Here is a 22610-nt window from a genome sequence, read left to right as displayed (position 1 = left end):
AAAACACCGCCCCGCTGCGAAACTTGGCACGAAGGACCAGAAAATTGCAGAGAACGTGCCGCGAACGTTTCAGGAAGATCAGAGGAGGTAAAAAAAGCCTGCGTTTTCAGATAGTTTGCAGAAACCTCTTAAGAGCTCATGTCGTAAACAGAGGCGGGCAATGACCTCATTTGCACTTTTCCTCCCTCACCCTCATTTTTGAATCCATGGCCATCTCTCACCCTCACTTCGAAAAGTTATCGGTCCTCCCTCACCCTCACTTCTGAAAACTTGCTGGCCCTTCCTCGCCCTCAACCTCGCATCGTCGGTCCTCCCTCACCCTCACTAACAGTCATTTTAAAACTCGAGTTATTTTTTGTAGTCGAAAACTTCTGGCGATATTACTGAGTAATAAACATAAGACAAGCCCTTAAGGCACTACTGGACGAGAGGCTAGATGCTTATATTGTTGTGTGTGTGTGCGTGTACGTGTGTGAGTGTGTGCGTGTTGTTTGAGCCAGTACGTGAGACAAAACAGAGACAGCTACAAGTTGAGCCCCAACGTATCACACTGCCTTAAGTTCCGGCGCGCACTGCCTTGTTGTAGAGCGTTACGTCAAAATGACGACAACATGGCGACAAGGCTAGACGTCAACGCGTGACGGAACGCGGAATCAACCAATGGCTAGTAGGGTGCCGCCCCGGAAGAGTTTATTTGCGCGACAAGAGGCCAATTTGCACGGCAAGGGGCCGTATGCTAACTTTTTTATAAGAATACGCAGTGAATAAAATAAACATTGTTTTATTCTTTCATAAAAGTGTATTTCTCTCTCACTGCCATGAAGTAAAACAAGAAGGACATTCACTTTTGCAAATAACTGCTTTCGTGGGTAAGTTTTTTTGCCACGAGGGCGCGCTGGCAGATATAAAGCGGGGGCTTAGACAAGGATGTCCCCTGTCCCCTTTGTTGTTCATGTTGTACCTGCAAGGTTTGGAGGCCAAGCTAGAGGGGAGCGGACTAGGTTTCAACCTATCTTTTTTCAAGCAAGGGGAATTGATTAAACAGACATTACCGGGACTAATATATGCGGACGATATAGTGATAATGGCTGACAACAAGGAAGACCTGCAGAAGTTGTTAGACATATGCAGTACAGAGGGAGATAGATTAGGCTTCAAGTATAGTAACGAAAAATCTGCAGTCATGACATTTAATGAAGAGGGCGGCGAGCATAGAATACAGGAGTTCGTGCTAAAGGTAGTGAATGAGTACAAGTATCTTGGGGTGTGGATAAATAACAGTGTTGAGTATCTGACAGAGCATGAAAAATATGTAATGAATAAAGCTAGTAGGAATGCAGCTGTCATGAAAAATAGGGCACTGTGGAATTACAATAGGTATGAGGTGGTAAGAGGGATCTGGAAAGGGGTGATGGTCCCTAGCCTGACCTTCGGGAATGCGGTCCTGTGTATGAGGCCAGATGTTCAAGCAAGGCTGGAAATTAGGCAACGGGGAGTAGGGAGGTTAGCTTTGGGAGCACATGGCAATACACCAAATCAGGGGGTACAGGGTGATATGGGATGGGCGTCTTTCGAGAGCAGAGAGGCTAGCAGTAAGATAGCATTTGAGGAACGATTGAGAAGGATGGAGGAAAAGCGGTGGGCTAGGAAAGTTTTCAGATACCTGTATATAAAGAATGTTGACACGAAATGGAGAAAGCGAACTAGAAAATTGACAAGCAAATATCTGGACAGCAGTAAGGGGGCAAATCAGCAATTATCGGTTAAGAAAAACGTTAAAGGAACAGAGAGAGCTTTGTGGAAAACAGGGATGCTGACGAAATCGGCACTAGAAACATACCGGACCTTTAAACAGGAAATTGTCAAAGAAAATATCTATGATAATTGTAGGGGAAGTTCTTTGTTGTTTGAGGCCAGGACTGGAGTTTTGCGGACTAAGAAGTATAGAGTCAGGTACCAGGGGTTGATTGTAAAACATTTTATTCGCCGGGAAGAGCTTGGCAAGAAGTCGCGTTAAGTGGTCGAGAGTACATAGCCCTCGACGACTTTGTCAGCCCACTCCACCGCCAAAACTTGCGTTCTGGGGTCAGAGCTAGCCAGCACGGTCTCCCACCGCTCGAGAGAAGGAGCTGTAACTAGATCACCCGGAGGTGGCTCTATTTTGCAGTCCCACAGGATGTGATCGTAGGTAGCACGTTGGCCACAGTGTTTGCAGTTTGGGTTGTAAAGATCTGGATAAATGTGCGCGAGGAGTGATGGGGTGCGTATCGATCTCGTCTGTAGACGACGCCACGTAACCTCTTGTTCTTTAGTAAGTCTTTTGTCTGGAGGGGGGAAAATTCTCCTCTCTAGTTTAAAATGATTGGTGAGATCATGATATGTGATCATTGAGTCCTTCGTGAAATTCAGGGAGCCAGACTCATCCACTGCCCGGTCGACGAAACCTCGGGCTTTATTGTGGGCTGCCTCGTTCCCCGGATTCCCCGAATGGGCTGGGACCCATATCAATTCGGAATAATTTGGTGAGAATTTGGTTGCGTTAAGGATTCTAAGGGAGGTGTTTGTAATTCGCCCTTTAGCGAAATTATTGATACCCATTTTGGAATCGCTGAGGATGATGCTCCCTTGGGTATGTGCTAGGGCGAGGGCTATAGCCGCCTCTTCTGCCGTTTCAGAGGATTTCGTTTTGATTGTCGCCGAGACGATGTGGTCACCATTCTCGTTCACAACCACAACTGCAAAGGCATTGGTATTTTTGTATTCTGCCGCATCTACATAAAGTGTTGCAGCACACTGTCTGTATTTCTTATATAAGGCTTTGGCTCGTGCTTGTCTTCTACCCTCATGGTGTAAGGGGTGCATGTTTTTGGGGAGTGGTTTGATTAGTAGGGCCGTCCTATAGGCGCGGGGTAAGTCTACTTTAGCATCGTTATTCGTAGGTTGAAAGTTAATTCCGAGCCTGGTAAGAATACTCCTGCCAGTTCTGGAATTGGCTAATCGCGCTGTTTGAGCCATTAAATGGGCTTCTTTCAGTTCATTGTAGGTGTTATGTATTCCTAACCTCATAAGCCTTTCGGTTGAGGCATTTAGTGGGAGTCCTAACGCAGCCTTATAGGCCTGCCGTATCATGCTATCCAATTTGTCCTTTTCTGCTTTCGAAAATTTCAGATAAGGGGTGGCATAGAGTATCCTGCTCAGCGCAAAGGCCTGCACTAGGCGGCATAAATCTCTTTCCCTCACCCCTTGTCTGCGGTTAGCTATGCGGCGGAGTAATCGCGCCGTCGCTTCTACCGTGCGTTTTAGCTTAGTGAGTGTGTCAGTATTTTTCCATTTGTTTGTAAATACAACCCCAGTATTCTCATGGTCTGTACCTCTTTGACAGATCGTCCATTAACATAGACGTTTATTTGCGGGGGGGATGTCGTGGTACGCCTACCTCTTTGTTTCCGACGGATCACGAAGAGTTCAGATTTTTGCTCAGAACAAGTGAGGCCGGAATCCCATGCGCATGCCTCGATGATGTCCACTGCTGCTTGGAGTGTGTCTTCTATGTAGCCTTCGCATCCTTTGGTTACCCAAAGTGTGATGTCATCTGCATAGAACGTGTGATGTAGGTCTGGTATTTGTGCCAGTTTGGGGGGAATTTTGATGAGGGAGAGGTTAAAAAGGAAAGGGGACAGGACGGAGCCCTGTGGCGTTCCTTTACTTCCTAGTTTGATTGGGGCAGACTCTATTGTTCCGACCGTTATCACTGCTGTTCTGTTAGTGAGGAAGGATCGGATGTAGTTGTACGTCCTTTCTCCGGGGTTGATTTCTGACAAGTTTGTCAAGATGGCTTTGTGGGTGACGTTGTCGAAAGCTTTAACAAGGTCTAAACCCAATATTGCTTTCGTTCCTGTTCCCTCGTCAGCTTCAATTATGTCCTTGTTAAGCTGCAAGAGAATGTCCTGGGTAGATAGTTGGGCCCTGAATCCTAACATTGTTTCAGGTAGGAGGTTCATGTCCTCCGCATAGTTTTGGAGCCTATTGAGGATGACATGCTCCATGAGTTTGCCTAGGCATGAAGTTAATGAAATTGGCCGTAGATTCTCAGTGCTGAGTTTCTTACCCGCTTTAGGAATAAAAGTGATTTTCGCGTGTTTCCACTCTGGTGGTATGTTGCCTGCATGCCAGTATTTGTTCATAAGGTCTGTAACCGCCGCGATCGACGTTGCGTCTAAGTTCCTGAGAGTCTTATTTGTAACTTTGTCTGGTCCTGCCGCAGATGTTGTCCGCAGTTTTCCAATTGCGTACCAGACCTCTGCGTCTGTGATGTCTGCGTCTAAATTTGGATTAGGAGTCCCCCGGTAGTCTGGTTGTGTGGTACTATCATCCGTGTTTAGATAACGTTCTGCTAGCTCTTTGATTAGGTCTTCAGTTGTACCCTCATATTTATGTATGAGTCTGTACAGTTGACTTTGTTGCACGGGACGTGTTTGTTCTGGATCGAGCAGGTGTCTTAGAAGATGCCATGTCTTCTTATTTCCGAGCTGTCCATTGACGCTTTCACATATTTGGTTCCATTGTTGTGTTTGGAGAGTAAGTGTATGTTCCTCGATTCGCCTCTCGATTTCAGCAATCTTTTTGCGTAGTCGCTTGTTGTGTTTTTGCTGCTTCCAGCGTTTTTGGAGGCCTTTTTGTGCCTGCCACAGGTGTAAGAGTTTTGAGTCTGCAATCTGCTCCTCCTTCTCAACATGCACCACAACGCTAGTGGAGCTGACATCCTCATTCAGGGAGATAACCCAGTCGCTAAGGTTAGAGATCTCCTTTGGAGCTGTTTTGTCGCGAAGTTGCCTGAACTTGTCCCAATCCGTGGTTCGTATTTCTTTTGCTTTGTTTTTAAGTTTTGTCGTGGGGAACGTGATGCTAAGGATGAAGTGATCACTGCCAAGGTTTTGCCCGGTGTTGACCCACTTTGCGTCCTTGACGTTTTTAGAGAGGGATAAGTCTGGAGATGTGTCTACACATACACTGTTACCCATGCGTGTGTGGTCGCTCGGGTTGTTTAGCGTTGTGAGCCCTAGTGACTGTATGATTTGCCAGAGCAGGTTCCCTTTCGGAGTTGCTTTGGTATATCCCCATGCTGGGTGTTGAGCGTTGAAGTCTCCCACAATTAATAGTTGAGCCCTAGCAGCCAGCTTTACTGTGTTTATCAACAAGTGTGGGAGTCCATTGCCTTTGTTTCTGGGAGGGTTGTATACATTAAGGATGAAGAGATTTGAGCCTCCTTTTTGCCTTGGTACTATTTCAAGTAGGGTGTAATCTTCTTCCGAATCATTTATAAAATGTTGAATTGCGGTGATATTTCTATGCACCAGAGTGGCTGTGAAGGAGCCGGCTGCGTTACTAGTATCATAATGAGGTGGCAGATATGCTTTATAGCCTGGCAGTGTAGCCCTGCCGCTAGCTTCTTGCAATGCAATCACGTCTGGGGTTGGAACAGACGGTGCTTGTTGGATGTGGAGCTGCAAGTGGGCCCGCTTGCGGCGGAAGCCTCTGCAGTTCCATTGCCAAATTTCAAATTTTTGGCGTGGTGCCATGTTGGGTTATAGATGGTTGTGGCGTCGTGGACAGATCCACGGTGGGGGGTAGGCGGGCCTCGATAGTTGTAAGCCTATCCATTATTTGCTGCATGCAGGTGGCTATTTGGGATACCTGTCCCTCTAGTGTTGCAAAGCGAATATCTATCTCTGCAAATTTGGTAGTAACGAGGCCTTGGAAGGTAGCTTGTTCTGTTGATATAGCGCTAGTTCTCTCTGACAGAGTATTGATGTCTGCCCTGAGTTTGGTAGGCGCTTTCGACGGCTGCGGGGTGTCGGCTTCCGAAGCCTCGGCCTTTCTTTTGGATTCCTCGCCTTCTTTTGTAGGATGCGGTCTTTTAGTTGCTATTCTGGCGTCTGTGTCCGTCGCGTTATGGGCTGAAGACTGGGACGCGTTGGAGGGAGTGTGGCAAATAGCGTCTGTTTCCATCGCATTATTGGTCGAATCCTGGGACGCGGTGTGTGGCATTCTAGCCGCAGTGGCATTCTGTACCTGATGCGCTTGTAGCAGGCGTTTAATGTCAGCCAACTCTTTTTTAAGGCTGGCAATTTCTCTGTCTCGGGATTGTAGTTGGATCTGAAACTCCTTCTCTCGAGCGTCAATAGATTGGGAGGCCTCTGCTGGCCAGCTCACCTTTTTATTGGAGCGGCTATCGCTGCGTCCGCGGCTTGAGCTTCTCTTGTCGTTCCCTGCAGGGTTCCCCAGGGGCGGGAAGGAGCTGGAGTTGTTCCGGCTGTGGCTTCCTCCTTTTCCGGTAGCACCGTGTTCCTTCTTCCTGGGCCTAGACTGGTGTCCGTGTAGTGATGAGTCGTTGTCCCCTTGCTTGGGTGTCTGGTTGCCATGGGGCGTTCCTTGTTTGTTCTTGTTGATCAGCCGGAATTTGCAGTTCCGGCTGCCTGTGTTGTGGCCCCCGTTGCAGACGATGCATACGGGTTGGCAGGTTGGCTGTTCTCCCTCAGGTGGAGGCGAGTGATTTTCTCCGCAGCGGCGGCAAAGGTTCGTTGTAGGTTTGTAGCAGACATCGGCCCGGTGTCCTACTCTCCTGCAGTTGTAGCATACCTCATGTTGCTCCCTGAAGGGGTGGACCCGAAAGACGCCGCACTGATAGATTACTTGGCTGGGTAGCTTCTTTCCAAAAAAGGTGATTTGTATTGTTCTGGATTTCCCGATCCTTCGGGCATCCACAACTTCTATTCCTTCGTTTCGGTTTCCGAAGCCTTGGCGAACCGCTTCGGGCGAGTCTCCCGCGTAGGCGTTGTAAATGACCCATTTTACCGAGTCTTCGGGCGCCGCCACGTACGACGTTACGTTGTAGGTTTGATCTTGGATTTTCAGTTTTTCAATATTGGCGTATGCAGTCGCCCGTTGACGATCGGGCGTGCATAGCGTAAAGGTGTTGTTGGCCGTATTGACTCTGATAATGTCTTCATTCTTCACCGTATCATACGGCAGCCTGGCCACCTCGCAGGCGCAGAAGAGTAGTAGTCCGGGCGCAAAGTCCCTCAGATTCCAACCTTGTGGTCGGCAGACGATTTTGTAGTCGTCGGTCGGTAAGCGCGGGAGAAGGGCTTTCTTGCTGAGTGCAAGTAGCTTCTTCCCGTTCTTTCGCGATGGAAAATTGGAATTAGACTTGCCTTGGCCGTGCCCCTGCGCAGGCTCGTCGTCGGTTGATGCGGGCCCTTTATTCTTCAGGCCTCGTTGTCGGTCGCGGTAACGAAGAATGGTTTCCCATTTTCCGGCCTCGAGCTCCGACGGTGATATTTTCTCGCCTTCCACGGCGTACTCCATCTGTGCGGGTCCCTGGGCGCTCAGTTCCCGGCGGAGAGGTGACGACCTAGGTCGAGCTCGATGGCTAGGCCGGCAGTCAGCCGGCAATATGCCTAGGTGTCCGTAGATTGGCAAAATCCGGCTGCAGCAGGCACTGGACAATGGCCCGGATGTCGTCCAAAATATTCGAGCCCGAAGGTACCAGGGGCGCGATTGCGGATCAGTCTCAATCGAAATTGTCTCAAAAAGTATATCATTTGCCTCTCTCCTATTGGTCGGCGGCCATTTTGATTTTTTTCGTCACTGACTGACGTCGTAAATGGCGCAGAAGTGGTGACGTTGGCCATCTAATTATGCGGGCAGATTGAGACGATTTTTTGAGACTGGAAAAAGTAGTATCAACACGTTTGAGACAGAAAATGGCGGCTGTTTACATCGTGGTATACGCGGGTGACCGCGCGAGCAACGGTGTCGGAGGGACAAGCGTTTGCGGGCAGGTGGGCTGGAAACGCTGATTGGTCAAAGAAAATGTGACGTCACGTCTAAAACGTCACGTGACGTCATGGTCACGTGACTTTTAATGACGTCATGTCCGGTTGGGAAGAGACATATTTTCCCTAGATTTTTCTCGAAATTCCCCACGTTTTTGACAGCGCGCGCGGGTTCAAAAAGCGCACCTGATGCGCCGCGCTTTCACACACTGCATGCGCGTTTCTATATTTTTATTATATATGATATCCTTGAACTGCTGGTGTATTATTTTAGTGCGCTCGAACGGCGCGCTTCGTTGTGCATTTATTATAATCGCCACTGCCTGGCGGACCCGATACAGCTTTTGCAGACCTGAGAGGTTAAACACGTACTATCCATGCAAAGCCACGCAAATGCGCCTACAGGTGACCACGCCCGTCTATCAGCGCTCCGTCGAGTGCCTGCATTTACAATCGAGTGCTGTAGGACTATGAACCTGACCTAGAGCATACATATTATAATTTTTCCTTGTATTCTATACATTCTCTACATGCAGGAGACTACACTCATGGCTTTCGTTAGTGCAGAAATTTCGTACAACCGAGTCAAAATTTGGCGGTCCGGTTTTTTTCTGCACGACGTTTTGGAGGAGAAAAGCATTGGGTCTTTGAAGGACGACAGTCTATATAAACTCCTATTCACTGTGTCGTCGTACCTATCGTAATTAATGACGACATATAAAGGCTTTTGATACAACTCTCGTGATTTAAAACAAAACTGTTCGTTTCACTAACCCGCGAAAAAATATTGCGCGCAATCATTCGCCACAGCCCGTTGCTGCGTAATTTTTGTTTTGTGCGGATTTTCTTTTATAATATGACAGCTGCACGCGATAGCTTATATATATAGTTGCGCAGCCGACCACTGCAGGTACCAGTAAACACGTACCCCGTTTAGAATGAATTTAAAAACGCGGTCGGGAGTTGGAATTATTTGTCCGGGACGCTGCGGTCAAAGTTCGCAGTTTTGAAAATTGAAACACGGAAATTTTTGCGCATAGCTAGTCACTCTTGCATAAGTAAATATCTTATTCCTACCCATCATCCCCTTGTCAAAACACATATATTAATGAGAAAAACGACCCATTTGATGCAATTAAGTTCACAGTCCTACAGGATGGGTTCCACAACAAAGAGAGCAACGGGAGTCGTACTTTATTTACAAATTTGTAACAATTCCTCACGGCATTAATGAAAGTCCGGGTTTATTGACCCCTTTCAGAGCCAGTGCTGACCTTAGGAGTGCCGGCGCGTCAAACCTCGGTCGTTTGTCGCCAGCGGCATCTTTTTCAAGCTTCGCTGCCCGTCCGCTTACACAAAGCTCTTAATTCATCCCCCACCCCTGTCTTCCCAGTTCGACGTACCACCTTGTCGAGCGGGGTGCAATTGAAGAACCAAGAACCCTTGATTAAATGCTCCTGCCATTCACCTTTACCCCCCCACAGGACACTTTCGCGAACTCGTATGTTTTGCCGCCTTTTTTCTTTTTCTTTTGTGTGTGTGTTTCATGCACAGTGCACGTGTGTGTAGTTAAGCTAACTGCGCCGCTGATTCCGAATTCACTATTCGTACCGAAGACGCTCCTGGAACGTCTCCTGCCCTGTCTGAATTTATTGTTTATTTGTTTGCTCGTTTTGGCCGGCGGCACGGGCAGTACATGCATCTATGATTCTTATCTGCTCCGGGACTCCGCCAAAGTCTGTTATTGTTGCTTTGAGGGCCCGGATGCCCTTCCTCCCCTCGTTATTCCTTTTTTCCCCCGGGCTGGCCTCCCGCGCAAGCTCGCTGGGCGGCAGGGGACAAAGCGTTTTTCTTTTTCTCTTTATTTCTTTCTCCTTTTTCTAGTATTTTTCTTTTGTGCCCATCAAGGGTTCTTGGTTCTTCAATTGCACCCCGCTCGGCAAGGTGGTGCGTCGAATTGGCAAGACAGAGGTGGGGGATGAATTCAGAGCTTTGTGTAAGCCGGCAGCCAAGCTTGAAAAAGATGCCGCTGGCGACAAACGACCGAGGTTTGTCGCGCCGGAATTCCTAAGGTCAGCATTGGCTCTGCAAGGGGCGATGGAGGTCAATACACCCGGACTTTCATTAATGCCGTGAGGAATTGTTATTAAATTTGTAAATAAAGTACGACTCGCGTTGCTCGAGATCTCTTTGTTGTGGAACCCACCCTGTAGGACTGTTAACTTAATTGCATCAAATTGGTCGTTTTTCTCATTAATATATGTGTTTTAACAAGGGGAGGTAGGGATAAAATATGCGCGCGGTGGTTATTAAAGCGAATTCGTATAAAGTTAACGGTCTGCCCAATGTACTGCGTACAGCACACACTGCATCCTAGGAGGTATATTACGTTGCAGAAATCCCAATCAGAGTTGTCATTAATTTTCCATTTGAATCCTGAAGCTGTGCTTATTTCACAGCTTGATGTTTGTAATGTGTTTGCAGACCTGGAATCTACTTTTTCCACAAGGTCGACACCCCAAAACCGGCTCTTTATGTGACTGAGTGTATTAGAATGTTCCGAATGTTTTTCGGTCGTCTGTAGACTGCATGAGGGAGAGCAGTGAAAATTTTGGCGAGGCGCTAGCTCGCTTTGTTTGAGAATGTTGAAATGTTTTTTTGAAGATTTTGTTTACGTACGTTAGGCGGCTGGGTTACTGGTGAAGGGAAGTACGAGATTTGCCTGATGGTCTGTTTGCTCGCTGTATCGACGTCACTCCAGTATTTGCTCTCGGTTGGGTTTAGATGTCCTTTGAATGGCATCGTCGGCAATGGCGACGGGTATCGCTGCTTAATGAGGACTTCTTGCATGCGTTTGGAATTTTTTACGAAGTCTTCATCTTGGCAACATATTCCTTTAGATCGATGTGCCTGAGAGTATGGGATGCTTGTTTTAGAGTGACGAGGATGGCAGCTTTGGAAGTGTACGTATTGTTGACGGTCCGTCGGTTTTCTATATACACTGGTGGTGAGTGAGCTTTCGTTTACCAAAATCTCAACATCTAGGAAGTTAATTGTGGTGTGGGCGCACGTGTAAGTGAAAGATATGTTGGGGTGGACGAGGTGTGTCAGTCCAAATTAAAAAGATGTCATCCAAGTAGCGTTTGTATAGGGTGGGCTTAATGGGACAATCTTTCAAAAATTTAGACTTATTACTATGCATGAAGATGTTGACGTAGGTGTGGGCCATCCTTGTACCCATGGCTGTGCCGTTAATTTCTGAATAGTGTTGATTGATGAATTCGAAGTTGTTATATCCGAGTACGATTTTCGACAGTATTTATAAAACACGTGAAGCAGGGGAGCATCAAATCACTGATCGAAGTGTATGAACAAAACAGAAAGGAGGAATCCCCTGCTGCACGTGTATTAGATATGTTGTTCACAGCAACATCTTGCATGAAGCTGCAGGGAAGAGAAAAGTCGATGAGACGTAGCCAGTTGTACTTGAGCCGTCTACATCGAAGGATTCACCACCGATCCTCTCACCAGGTTTCGTGAAGCTTGCGCTTTATCGTGCCGGTTTACCACTGTCATTCTTGCTAGTGAAGCGATTATTTTTTTAATGTTGTCTTTTTGTCCCATTTGCCATCTGCCATTTTTGATCGTGCCATCTTCTGGGCAAGTACTACGTTTGAGGTTCGAAAAAGATGCATAAGCGATCACGACCTATGCAAACAATAACAAAGACGAAACATGCTACAAGAGCACCACTAGCTGCATATCTGCATATCGCGCGCACACGTGCGACTGATTTTCGCTGACGATCGGCCGCTCCCGCTGTATTCAATTAGCTGTGTCGCCAGATCGTCTGTCGCGAGGCGCTTTCGCTGTGCCCGCATGACCGCTTGTCTTGACCTTCCAGGGGAATTGCGCGTTGCTCGCGCGCGGCTTAGCCCGAAGCCGGTAAACCGGCTGGCCACCGCCACATCTGGACCTGGTTTGACTCAAATTGGTCTCAGCCGCGTTTGTTCGGTTCGGGCGCGAACAATACGCGAGATTCAAAGCGCTCGGCCGTCTCTGTCTCTATGGGGGGGGGGCACTTTACCCCAAGGGCGCTCCTTTTCAGCACCACCCCGCCGTCGCCCGCCTCCGATTGAACAGGCGGGGGGTTCAAAGGGGAGCTGCCGCGGAGAGGCCGGGCAGCTCGTCCTAATGACAGCGCAGAACATGCGTCACTGACAGCCCCCTTCCTTTCGCCGTCTTGTCCATCGTGCGTCGCGCCGAGCCCGACAAAGAAAAGGCCGTCAACCCCCCCCCCCCCCCTTCCCCTTCTGAATCGGGGGCGGAAATTCCGCAAATAGTTTCCCAGAGGCATCCTGTTTTTTTTTTTTTCATGGGGTCAAGGAAGGTGGCGCAAGCAGTGTGAGGCGACGTTCTCTGTTCATTCTAGAGAAGCAAGCTTACACTGCAAAATTAAACCTTGTCTTTCTCTTCCAAATGCAATTAACTAGGAGTCCTGTCCAAAACCATTTCAGGTTGTTATGTGGGCACCCCCAACCTTTTTTATTTCCGTGTAACTCCAGCACTTCTTCACCTTTGTCATTGTAGCCGCTATTGTTCAAGTACCATGCAACATCTTGTTATTAGCACTTGCTAATTCATGCCTTCTGCAGGGTTTAAAGCACCTTTTTACTTGGAAATGAGAGCATGTGCACAGGGTGGAAAGCGCGTGATCTGCCAGGAAACACTAAAGCGGCCCCGAGAAGGGATCTTTATTAAGGATGCCAGCCATCTTGGGCCTCTCCACTTGGCAACGACGACAAAGCGTGTGTGGTCCCTATGGTTAGGCCCCAGCTGTGGAAGCCATCCTCGGACACGACCATGACCTTCGACATCTGATGTTTTTATTTAAAAACACAGGGACCAAAGTCGTGCTGTATGCAGTGCAATCGCCATGTGGTTCCATAATCATCCATTTAGCCCGGCTCTTTGGACGGATTCAGGAAACGACTGAAAAGAACAAAAGTAACGAGCAAACAAAGGTGCGCTGCATAAAAGTTAGAACGTAAAGAGACGAAGGCACGCTGCGCTAATGCTGTAGCGAGGTCTAACATGCAAATTTTCGCGGCTGGCGTCGATTTCTACAAAGCGCGAGTAGTGCCTACGGAAATAAACAAAGGCGCACTGGAGATGGGTAAGTCTGTATACAAGCACGAGTTTTTGTCTCTACCAGCGATTTACTAGCTCACACCGCGCGATTTTGATGTCTGGCGTCGATTTCGACAGAGAGGGAATACGGGCACGAAACGGGACGCTCGCGATCTGCCAGGAAACAATGAGGTGGCCCTAAAAAGGGCCGTTTGCAGGAGCACTTCAACCGCGACCTGCAGCGGCGCGGTGAGCAGTAGGCCCAGCAGTGGTCCGTCTTGTGCCCTTTGGCTCCGCACCGACGACACCGGTGCACGACGTACACCTCTCCTGGTCTTGCCCTTGAAGCCGACGCTATCCGTGGTCCGTAGATCTTGACGAGGGCCGCGACGATAATCTGACATCTGGTCGATGCCCCGGTCTCTCGCCACGTGATATCGGTCTGCGGCAAACAAGGACAGCATCGGCTTGCCAGAAACATCCAGGAAACGATGCTGCAAAAAAAGTTACGTTACAAGCGCCGCAATTTGGTGAGTTCTGCTCGAGAAAACTTGCGAAAATGTTGTTCAACCCTTACCTCGGGGTTGAGAATGTGCACGCCCGACAAGCGCTTCAGCGTGGCTGACAGACGGCGGTTCAGCTGGCGACGCCGGCGGTCCTCAAATTGCGCCTTACGTGGCTCATCGAAATGGCGTGGCAAGACTTTGAAGACCAGCACGACACTGGCCACGTTCTCCTGCAGCAGCAAAACGAGGTCCTGGAATGCGCAAGACATGTAGGTAAGCGGTACAACACTTAATGAAGCGAAATTTGAGATAAAATGCCTACCTTTATGTGGCTGGAAGCGAAATTTGAGATAAAATGCGTACCTTTATGTGGCTGGCGATTTCTCGCGGGTCATCCCCTCTGTCGAGATCGTTGCCGCCAACATATAGGACAACAAAATCGGCGTGCCGAAAGCATGTCTCTCGAATCATTTCAGCTAGGCTGATTGCGTCGTGGCCGCTAAAGCTGAAAGTACATGTTCTCACTAACGGCGAAAGCCGTAAGCGAGAACTGCACAGCTCGCCGACGAGCGCACCACGCAAAAAAGCCATACCTGGACAGCTCCCGAAACGCGCCCGCCGCCGCCTAGGTTCACGAAGCGAATGCCCTCGCACCACGCAAGCACGGCGGACGGCCGGACCTAGCGATTCCCTAGGCCGTCTAGGGACAGGCCGAGAGAGGCGCGGCGACCCCACATCCGGTTGAGAACGAGGGATAAGCAGAAAAACGTCACGGAGAAGCGCATCCCATCGTCCAATCAGAGTTTCCAGCCCACCTGCACTCAAACGCTTCTGTCGGAGGGTGCATGAAGACGACTTTGACGCGCGGGAGAGTTATTTCGAGGAGACTGCGCAGTGTCTGTGCGACGAACTCGCCGTTGAACTGGGAAGTGCGCGGGTGAGTGCGCTGTCAGTGGAGCGGCAGGTGCTGTGCGCGCTGCGCTTCTTCGCCTCCGGTGGGTTTCAAGGCGCCGTTGGAAATGAAGAAAACGTCGGCGCAGCCCAACCGACTGTGAACAAGCCTTTGCGGCGGGCAGCGGAGACCAATGTCAACGTTGGGTAACAGAAGGGGGGTGTTTGCTTTCCGAGGAGACCCGAGGAGAAGGCGGCGGCGAAGGAGGGCGTCCTTTGCCTAAACGTTCGCCGCGGCAGCATCTCCGGCGTCGTCGGGTGTGTCGATTGGGCACTCATCACTATCAAGGAGTCTGGGGGCAGTGCTGCGAACGAGCCGCAAGCGGTTCTACGCTGCGGACGTAATAGTGAGTATACCTCGGCCACTGTTTTTGACCGCATGAGTTCAAGTGCTACAAGTGCATGAGCTACAAGTGCGGGCCTCGGCAGCGAGAGTGAGTACGGGCTGTGCTTGTTTTTTCTCAGATCTGTGGCGCGAACATGTGCATCCTGGCCGTGGACTCGCGCTGACCCGGATCCTTCCGCGACGCGTTTGTCTGGCGGCATTCCGAGGCGGAGGAAGGCCTGCTGGACGACGGTGATTTTTTTTTCTGGGTAAGCAGTAAAATAGCCGTGTCACCCGTCGGGCGAACTCAGTCACATCTATTGAGCTCCAGCACTATGCATTTGGCCGGATCTGCTAAAGCTACAAGAATCAGTCTGGACAGTTACACAAATGCAGACACTTTACAGTATGATACAATGTATTGACACCCTTTCCTTTTGTTAAATATAATTGCAGCAGAAACACAGGACACATATTACATTGTTGAAATGCATAGCCTTTCCTGTTGAAGAAACCAAAGCAAAATGCACCTGACAGCGCTTGTGTTTTGTAGGCAATCATAGCGCATCATTTATATGAATATGGTGGTAAAAGACTGACCTTACAGTAGTGCTCACTTATACATCTAAATCCTGCATGTATGTATGCTCTTGAATGTCATATTCAGCAAAGCCTGGATGTGGGCTACTTGGCGTGAGTCTTCTACTGTATAGCAGAGTGTCCTGTAATGCTGTTGAGATCACTGAGAAAGGACATGCTTAGCCGCATCATTTTTTGTTATGCAGGAGACTATGTCTACCCACTGGAGCCATGGCTGCCTGCACCAGTTGCACGACATTACAGACCTGACTCAGCAGAAGGCCTGTACAACACGCCACATGCTTTCACACAATTTGTGGCTGAGCGCTGTATAGGTGTGCCGAAGAGCTGCTTCCGTTGCTTTCAAGGGCACCGGATGCACCAGTGCCAGTGGAAGTGGACAGTGCGCATCATCACCGCACGTGCTGCACTTCACAGCCTCTGTTTGGATGTGCCCATATCAGCAGAGGGTGCAGGCGACACTGCCTCTGACCCAGATAACAACGAGCCACCTCTAAATGGTGGCCGCCTCGTACAGACAGGATCCCTCCTCACCTGCCTCCTGAGAAGAGCATGCGGTGCTGTACTTTTGGCCTCTCTAGGACGACCCGTCTCCAGAGGAAGGCGTACCGAGGGATGGTGCAGCGGCAGTTGCGATGGAAAATCTAGCGTCCAGAGACGACTCACCATGCTGGCATAGAGAGTCATATCAGGCACTCTTCCCCTGTTGCCACTGTCATTTCCTTGTGTCATTGCACAACACACATCTGCAAGTGTGTGAGCAATTGTGTGATGTGGTTGTGCCCTTGGCCAACCTGTGTGCAGCGAGAAGCCAGCAGTGACAAACAAGTGCCCCCCACCGGCTGCCACTTCATTTTCAGTGTGTTTGCTAGTATATCTTCCAGTCCCTCAGCAGCGTGTTGCACAGTCTCTTCCTGAAGACGGAAAAGGTGTTGAAGCAGCTCGCCCAATTTCTGAAAAACATCATTTTGAACTCTCTTTTGTCAATGCTTATGTTAGCCCACCTGCCCCTTCTCTGCTGTCTCCTTCCAGCTTGGTGGAGTGCCTGTGGTCATTACCTGTGTGACGAACATGCATGAACCAAACGTGTAGTGCTGGAATAAGACATGAAATATTTGTGATGCTTGTTGGAATCAAAAAGCTGTTTTTTATTGCATCATACATTCAGTAAGCGCGTTTATTTTTTTAGGCACAGCATTTGACACGAGTGTTTCTATTGCAGAAAAGGCAGTGTACATACAAGCATACTTTACCTTGATGTACAATTACCGTATGGCATTTCTGAGTGAAGTTAAGAAAAAAAATCTGAAAAATTGAGTTCAATGTGCATGTTTTCTTTCATACAGAGGCTACCTGTACAATAAATATGGCATAGTACAGTGTACATGATGCATTTTCCGGACTACAAAACATTTTGGCACATATAAGTAGTGTAAATACCAAAGCTAAGCTTTTAGCATAATGGTGTGTGGCTAGGGGTTTCGCTCTGTGCTAAAAGCTGTACCTACTGCAAGGAAACCGCTGTACAACAATGCATAATAAAGATTGTAAGGTGCAGTGACTACAATGACTGCTGAATGACTAGAACATCTTCACTGATAGACAAAGATGTGTAAACATCACAGACACATCAAGGAGATGGTGTGTGATTAGAGGTTAGTTTACAATCACAAATCATGCAACACCGTTACTGGAAATGCTCTACAGCTCTAAGAATATACAGGCAGCTCCATTGTGGGAAATTTTGAGCACTCGGTTATTGCCCCATAACTGACACCTAGCTTGGTTTGCGTAACACAGGGCTATGAAGTCTTGTCCATGATGACATGAGATGGTGACAATGCCGAATGGCCGGACAAGCTCCTTGTGCTATCATATAATATGTGTGATAATTGAAACTGCTTTCAAGCTACTTTTCGCCTAGGTATTTAATGTCCTAGTCATTTTCAACTGGCTGTTCCCTTTCAAACTGGAGTGGCCTGTATACAGGGTGTCTCAGATATGATGGACCATAATTTAAAAAAAACAAAAAAACAAGCGGTCTTCCGACCTGAAGGGAAGTGCATGTTAGAAGCTATGCAAAGTATTTAAAGCCCTTCAAACACTGCCCTCACCAAACCCAATTATACCAACATCACTCCGCCTGCTGAGCAAAATACAATATTACACATCACTGCCCTGTCCTACCTACCTCACTGCCCTGGATCATATGCAATTCAAGCGCTGTGTACCAGCAAACATGAACAAACTTGCTCAACTTTCTGCCCAGTTGCAATTAGCCTCTATACAAGCAAACTACTTATTTCCTGGTTGACCCTGGATCTACTACATGATCAGTAAATAACGTTAATGGAACAAGCTCGTTCTCTCCTCGGTGACAATAGCAAAGTTATCAAGTCAAGTGCTTCCTTTCTCTCTAAACAAAGTGGAGCATAAACATCACAATTTCTGCATCTTGCACAGGAAAAAAAAAGAAACTACGGCAACAACTGAACATAAACCGAACGGAGCTACAAAAATACAAACGGAACATCAAGTGCTTAGCCCGATGTGGGCGGCAACACTTGGTTACGAGGCAGAAGAGTGCTGCCACAGAGGCAGGCCGTGTCGGCTCTCATTTCCCGCACCGAGATTGCAAGCTATCAGCAGCTGCACCTGTCTGTCGGCAGTTGCTTCTATGTGATGAAGAAAATAAACAGAACCACACGTCACTCGGTGATCGATAGGCGCCGACCGAGAACAGAGACTAAAGTTGTCTTCGTCGATTTTCAAGCCCAGCGCTCCTTGTAAGTTGATCTGCGCAGGCCCGTAGCATTCACTGCCTTCAATCAGATTTTTCTGCACACTTCAGACATCCGCAAAGTGCCTTGATTTTAGACGACACGCAAAAAATCGGGAACTAGCCGTGGAATCAGCTGTTTTCTTGCACGCCGCCATGTTCACGCGATACCACTGCCAGCGCGCCCTCATGGCAAAAGAAGTTAACCTGCAGCAAATTTTATTGCAAAACTGAGAATGCTTCTAATTTTCCCTCGTGTTGTTGAGATTGCAACACAGTTTACTACCAAAATAAAACATTGCTTGATTTCTTCATTGCGTTTTTGTTCATTTTTAGACTAACATGTTCACGCTATACCGCTGACAGCACACCTTTGCGGCAAAAAAAGTGACTGAACAGCAAACTTTATTGCAAAAATGAAAACACTGCTTCTTTTGCTTGGTGCTGTTGGGTTTGAAATACAGTTACTTAGCAAAATAAAACATTACTCGTTTTTATTCACTGCGTTTTTACTGCAAAACATTAGTCTACGGTCCCTTGTCGTGCCAATAGGGACCCGCGGCTCAAGTTTGCTGGCCATCTGGCGGCGGAACGTGAACTACTGGGAAGAGAAGCAGCCGGTCCGCGCCGTTGCGCGGCGGCAGACAAGTGCGTGCGCACGCGTTCCGAGGCCGTCCTGGTCGCAGCAGGGCGCCGCGGCGCCGCCAGTTTTGTGCAGTTGTTCGGCGAGCGTGTTGTGGAATTTGCACAATGGCAGAAGCGGCCCTACCTAAGCGGAAGCGGGGCCCGAAGTATTGCTGTGTTGTCGGCTGCCACAACAGTGCAGAAAACACCAAGGGACTTGATGCACCTGCAAAACTGTACCGATTTCCGGGGAAATGGTATGAAAAAGAAAGACTTCAAGCGTGGATCAACGCAGTGAGGAGGGTTAGGTAAGTCCCTACAGCCATTCCGTGCTTTCCGCTGTGGCGGTTTGTATTTTGTGTTCGTTTTGGTTACAAGCCGGTACTCAACGCTGAGCATGCACCCGACGACTGCACTGATGATTACGGGTACTTGTTGTGTTCTCGCAAGCACAGATGTAAAAGTTGGATTGCGATTGCGTAGTGGCTTTTGATTTCCTGTATTGTTTTTTTTTAGATGTGGCCGTCGTTGTTACAAGTTCGCACATGAATATGCTAGCGCGTTTAAATAAACATTGCGCTGTTAGGTCATTACAGTTAGGCGCTGTCAGAGCAGCTTTATCACATCGGAACGAACTGCTGCAATAAATGATTGGTTTGTGAATTCTACGCCCGAACCCACCTCAGGCAATATGATAGACGCCGTAGTTTGCTTTGTTTTGTTGTGAATTTATATGCTGTTTTAACCTGTGAATCAAACTTGCACTTATTATTATGCTATATTCGAGGAGCTCGTGAATTATTTGAGTTGCTCCCTTCGGAACTTGTGCGATTTCGTTTGTGCCTGTGCGTGTGTTTATGTTTGCCTTGGCAATTGATAATAGACAATACTATTGTTTCTTATGCAGCCCTGATGGAACTGTTTGGTTGCCTAAGGAGCACACAAGAATTTGCAGCAGACATTTTGTAGGCAACTGCAAGAGTGACATTAGCCAACATCCAGCCTACATCCCTACCATTTTCCCTCCGATCTACAGAAAAAAAGCACCTGACAGGGAAAGAGCGCAAAGGTATGAAATCAAAAATGTGAAACTGCCAGTGTAAAATGCAGCCTTAATTGTGTTTTTTAATGAGTTCTGCTTTTTTATTTCATACTTTAAATCCTGTCAATGATTGTAACAGGGAGGGCATTCAAAAGGGCAATGAGATAAAAATATAGCAGTTAATTGCACGATGAGCTTGGCTGCACCATTTTTAAGGTTGGCAGTAATAAGTTACTTTTACTGGTTCAATGCAGGTGGCAAAGGCGTCTCAACCAGGCAATATCTTCTAGACAGCTCGGTGCAGGAAGTGAAAATCCATCACGAAGTACAGACGATGAAGCAACAATGCATAAACCAGGAACCTTCATTACAGACTGTCGACATCAGGACATTCACATGATGGATCTCAGTGATGCACCTCTGGAGATGAGCGCAGCTGTGGCTTCGACAATCAGCACAAGTGATTCGCATCCTTCAATGAGTGTGTGTGGCACAGGAGAAAGTCATTTCATTGCAAAGAGAGATGCTGTAAAAACACCTTTTAATTATGGGATCATATTTCTGCTATAGAAAAAGCTTGACACAAATCCAACATTAATTTGCTATTTATACTGCCCTTTCAACACTGTTCTCCTGTAGCACTGAGAACATATCTGTGCAATACAACATAGTCATTTATACATATTTTTGTTTTCAGGCATCCCAAACCAAAGCGAGTGTGGCTCAAGGAAAACTAACTATACTTCTTTCTGCGACAGATGGAACTGATGCATCTACTCAAGTTGTGCACACAGAAATGAGTGACAAGGTTGGGCTATGCTGCGGTTTCCTCTTATCAGTTGTGCTTAACTCTAGCTAACATTTTATTAAGGCTAGCAGAGGATTTCTTTTTTTAGTGCAATTACCTTTGTTGTGAATTTTTCTTCCTGTGTAACATTTTGTTATTTTATAGTAGTGGCGCTTATTTTCTTTTGGGAATGAATGAGCATAGTTGCAGGGTGATGCAAATAGCATTTTTCATAGGTTAGTCCTCTTGCTAAAGTATATTTGCTTGTAAATTGCACCATGTTCTCTGTTTATTGTGCTGCAGGTTGCAAGTACGGATGGCAACTGGAAGAAAAACTGTCGATTTCAAGGCTTTCAGTCTCTAAAGGAAAAAGAAAAAGCACTGCAAGATTTATGGGGAGTGACACTGCAAGTCTTCTGCCTCCTTTTGAACCTGCTGCCTCCTCCGATGCACTGGCGCAATACTATGTCAAATGAAGATAGGCTGTGCTTGTTTCTCGCCAAGCTACGTCTTGGGATAACATATAGTGCACTAGGAGTAATTTTCAGTGTCGCACCCTCAACAGCATCCACTGTCTTTAGGAAAACACTTGGTATTTTAAGCATTGCTCTGAAGGATTGGGTCTTCATGCCTTCCCGGAGAGCAATCAAACTTTCTTTGCCTGCACCATTTAAAGAAAACTACCCGAACTGCACCTTAATAATAGATTGTACCGAGATCCACACAGAAGCACCCTCAAACCCTGACTGTCAACATATTTTGTATTCACATTACAAGGGAGGATACACGCTGAAATTCTTAATTGGTAAAATTCCTAATGGTATGATAAGCTTCGTATCAAAGGTTTATGGAGGGCGACATACTGACTCATTCATTACCCAAGACTATGGCTTTCTGGAGCTTTTTAGACCAGGCGATTAAATTTTAAGTGATAAAGGATTTCCAAGCATCCGCACAACGGTAGAAGGGAAAGGTGCGGTGCTACTCATGCCTCCTTTTAATTCAACAGGTGGTCAAATGTCTGATGATAACATGAACATGACTTACAGGATTGCCTCTGTACGTATCCATGTTGAGAGAGTAATCCAAAGATTGAAAATTTTTCATATTCTAAGGAACAGAGTACCACTTAGCCTGATACCACACATGAACAAAGCATTTTCAGTGTGTGCTGCCTTAGTAAATTTGCAACCTCCAATAATTAAGCAGTAGGCCTGCTTTGCTTGATGTAGTCCATACCTTAGTTTGCATGAATTACATTCATAAGAGTTCATGTTAGCACTCAAGTGAGTTCACAACTCGATTGTATGCATCCCAGCCAATAAATGGTTATGCTAATCACAGCACTGAGGACTTTTGTTTTACTTACTTTTGATGTGAAAGGTTCTGTGTTGGTCACCATGTGTTTCGCACAGCAGATCTGTGCTTTTAACTTTTGATTCTCCCGTAGATGGCAGCAAAATAGTGAAAGCAATGGATGCAAGCCAGTACATGGCACTGAAATGGTATCACAGAAATATGGTTTATTGAACATCACTTGATATCACCTCATCATAGGTGTAATGTTAAGAGATAGGAAGCGTGCACAGTGGGTCACAGGACAAACTTCAGTTAATGACATTCTTGTCGGCATGGGCAGAACATGTAATGCGAAGAAAGGATAACCGGTGGTCACTGAGGGTAACAACATGAATTCCAAGGGAACTAAATTGTAGCGGAGGGGCGGCAGATAATTAGATGAGATAAAGAAGCAAATCAGGGGTCAAGTGGGTGCAAGCTAGCACAGGACCAGGTTAATTGGAGAAATATGGTAGAGGCCTTTGCCTTGCTTTGGGTATAGCCAGGCTAATGACTATGACTTCATATCACAGAAGTCTGATTTATTGCACATGAGCTACACCCGACTACACTTAAATGAGATCACTTAGACATCTGACTAGCATAAACAGTGCTACACATCTGGGTTGTCAGCCCAGATGTGTTTACAATAAAAATGCAGTACAATGCACCGAAATTTAATGTAGTAAA

At 47.4% G+C, this 22610-nt stretch overlaps 2 protein-coding genes and 1 long non-coding RNA gene across 7 annotated transcripts; 2 read left to right on the top strand and 1 right to left on the bottom strand.

Moving 5' to 3' along the window:
* Nucleotides 1-12572: 12572 nt before the first annotated feature.
* LOC144122070 (uncharacterized) lies at nucleotides 12573-14024 on the bottom strand. Its single transcript, XM_077655587.1, has 3 exons — nucleotides 13838-14024; nucleotides 13546-13725; nucleotides 12573-13462 (listed from the first exon to the last, which is right to left on the bottom strand). The coding sequence occupies exons 1-3, from the start codon at nucleotides 13943-13945 to the stop codon at nucleotides 13061-13063; spliced, it is 690 nt and encodes a 229-aa protein (XP_077511713.1). The 5' UTR covers nucleotides 13946-14024; the 3' UTR covers nucleotides 12573-13060.
* Nucleotides 14025-14313: 289 nt separating this feature from the next.
* Nucleotides 14314-18383, top strand: LOC144122071 (uncharacterized). Its single transcript, XR_013312795.1, has 3 exons — nucleotides 14314-14772; nucleotides 14891-15019; nucleotides 15536-18383. It is a non-coding gene; the product is annotated as an uncharacterized LOC144122071 (long non-coding RNA).
* Nucleotides 18384-18761: 378 nt separating this feature from the next.
* On the top strand, nucleotides 18762-21927 carry LOC144122069 (uncharacterized). Of its 5 annotated transcripts, none has more exons than XM_077655584.1 (5): nucleotides 18762-19061; nucleotides 19661-19822; nucleotides 20050-20255; nucleotides 20554-20603; nucleotides 20886-21927. In XM_077655584.1, the coding sequence occupies exons 1-5, from the start codon at nucleotides 18880-18882 to the stop codon at nucleotides 21501-21503; spliced, it is 1218 nt and encodes a 405-aa protein (XP_077511710.1). In that variant the 5' UTR covers nucleotides 18762-18879; the 3' UTR covers nucleotides 21504-21927. The 5 variants fall into 5 exon arrangements, with proteins under 5 accessions (XP_077511710.1, XP_077511709.1, XP_077511708.1 ...); XM_077655583.1 differs by having other exon boundaries at nucleotides 20050-20278; nucleotides 20493-20603; nucleotides 20886-21926; XM_077655582.1 differs by having other exon boundaries at nucleotides 20050-20323; nucleotides 20493-20603; nucleotides 20886-21920.
* Nucleotides 21928-22610: the final 683 nt, after the last annotated feature.

Source organism: Amblyomma americanum, chromosome 2 (genome assembly GCF_052857255.1).
Source record: "Amblyomma americanum isolate KBUSLIRL-KWMA chromosome 2, ASM5285725v1, whole genome shotgun sequence".
In the NCBI taxonomy this organism is placed as follows: domain Eukaryota; kingdom Metazoa; phylum Arthropoda; class Arachnida; order Ixodida; family Ixodidae; genus Amblyomma; species Amblyomma americanum.
This window is presented reverse-complemented; position numbering and strand designations above follow the sequence as displayed.

Coding starts and splice junctions, on each gene's coding strand:
- LOC144122070 (XM_077655587.1), bottom strand. CDS start 13,945: ATGATTCGAGAGACATGCTTTCGGCACGCCGATTTTGTTGTCCTATAT. Junction 13,726..13,837: donor AAATCGCCAGCCACATAAAG/GTACGCATTTTA, acceptor TGCGCATTCCAG/GACCTCGTTTTGCTGCTGCA. Junction 13,463..13,545: donor TGCACATTCTCAACCCCGAG/GTAAGGGTTGAA, acceptor CTTTTTTTGCAG/CATCGTTTCCTGGATGTTTC.
- LOC144122069 (XM_077655582.1), top strand. CDS start 18,880: ATGGCAGAAGCGGCCCTACCTAAGCGGAAGCGGGGCCCGAAGTATTGC. Junction 20,324..20,492: donor TCATTGCAAAGAGAGATGCT/GTAAAAACACCT, acceptor TTTTGTTTTCAG/GCATCCCAAACCAAAGCGAG. Junction 20,604..20,885: donor ACACAGAAATGAGTGACAAG/GTTGGGCTATGC, acceptor ATTGTGCTGCAG/GTTGCAAGTACGGATGGCAA.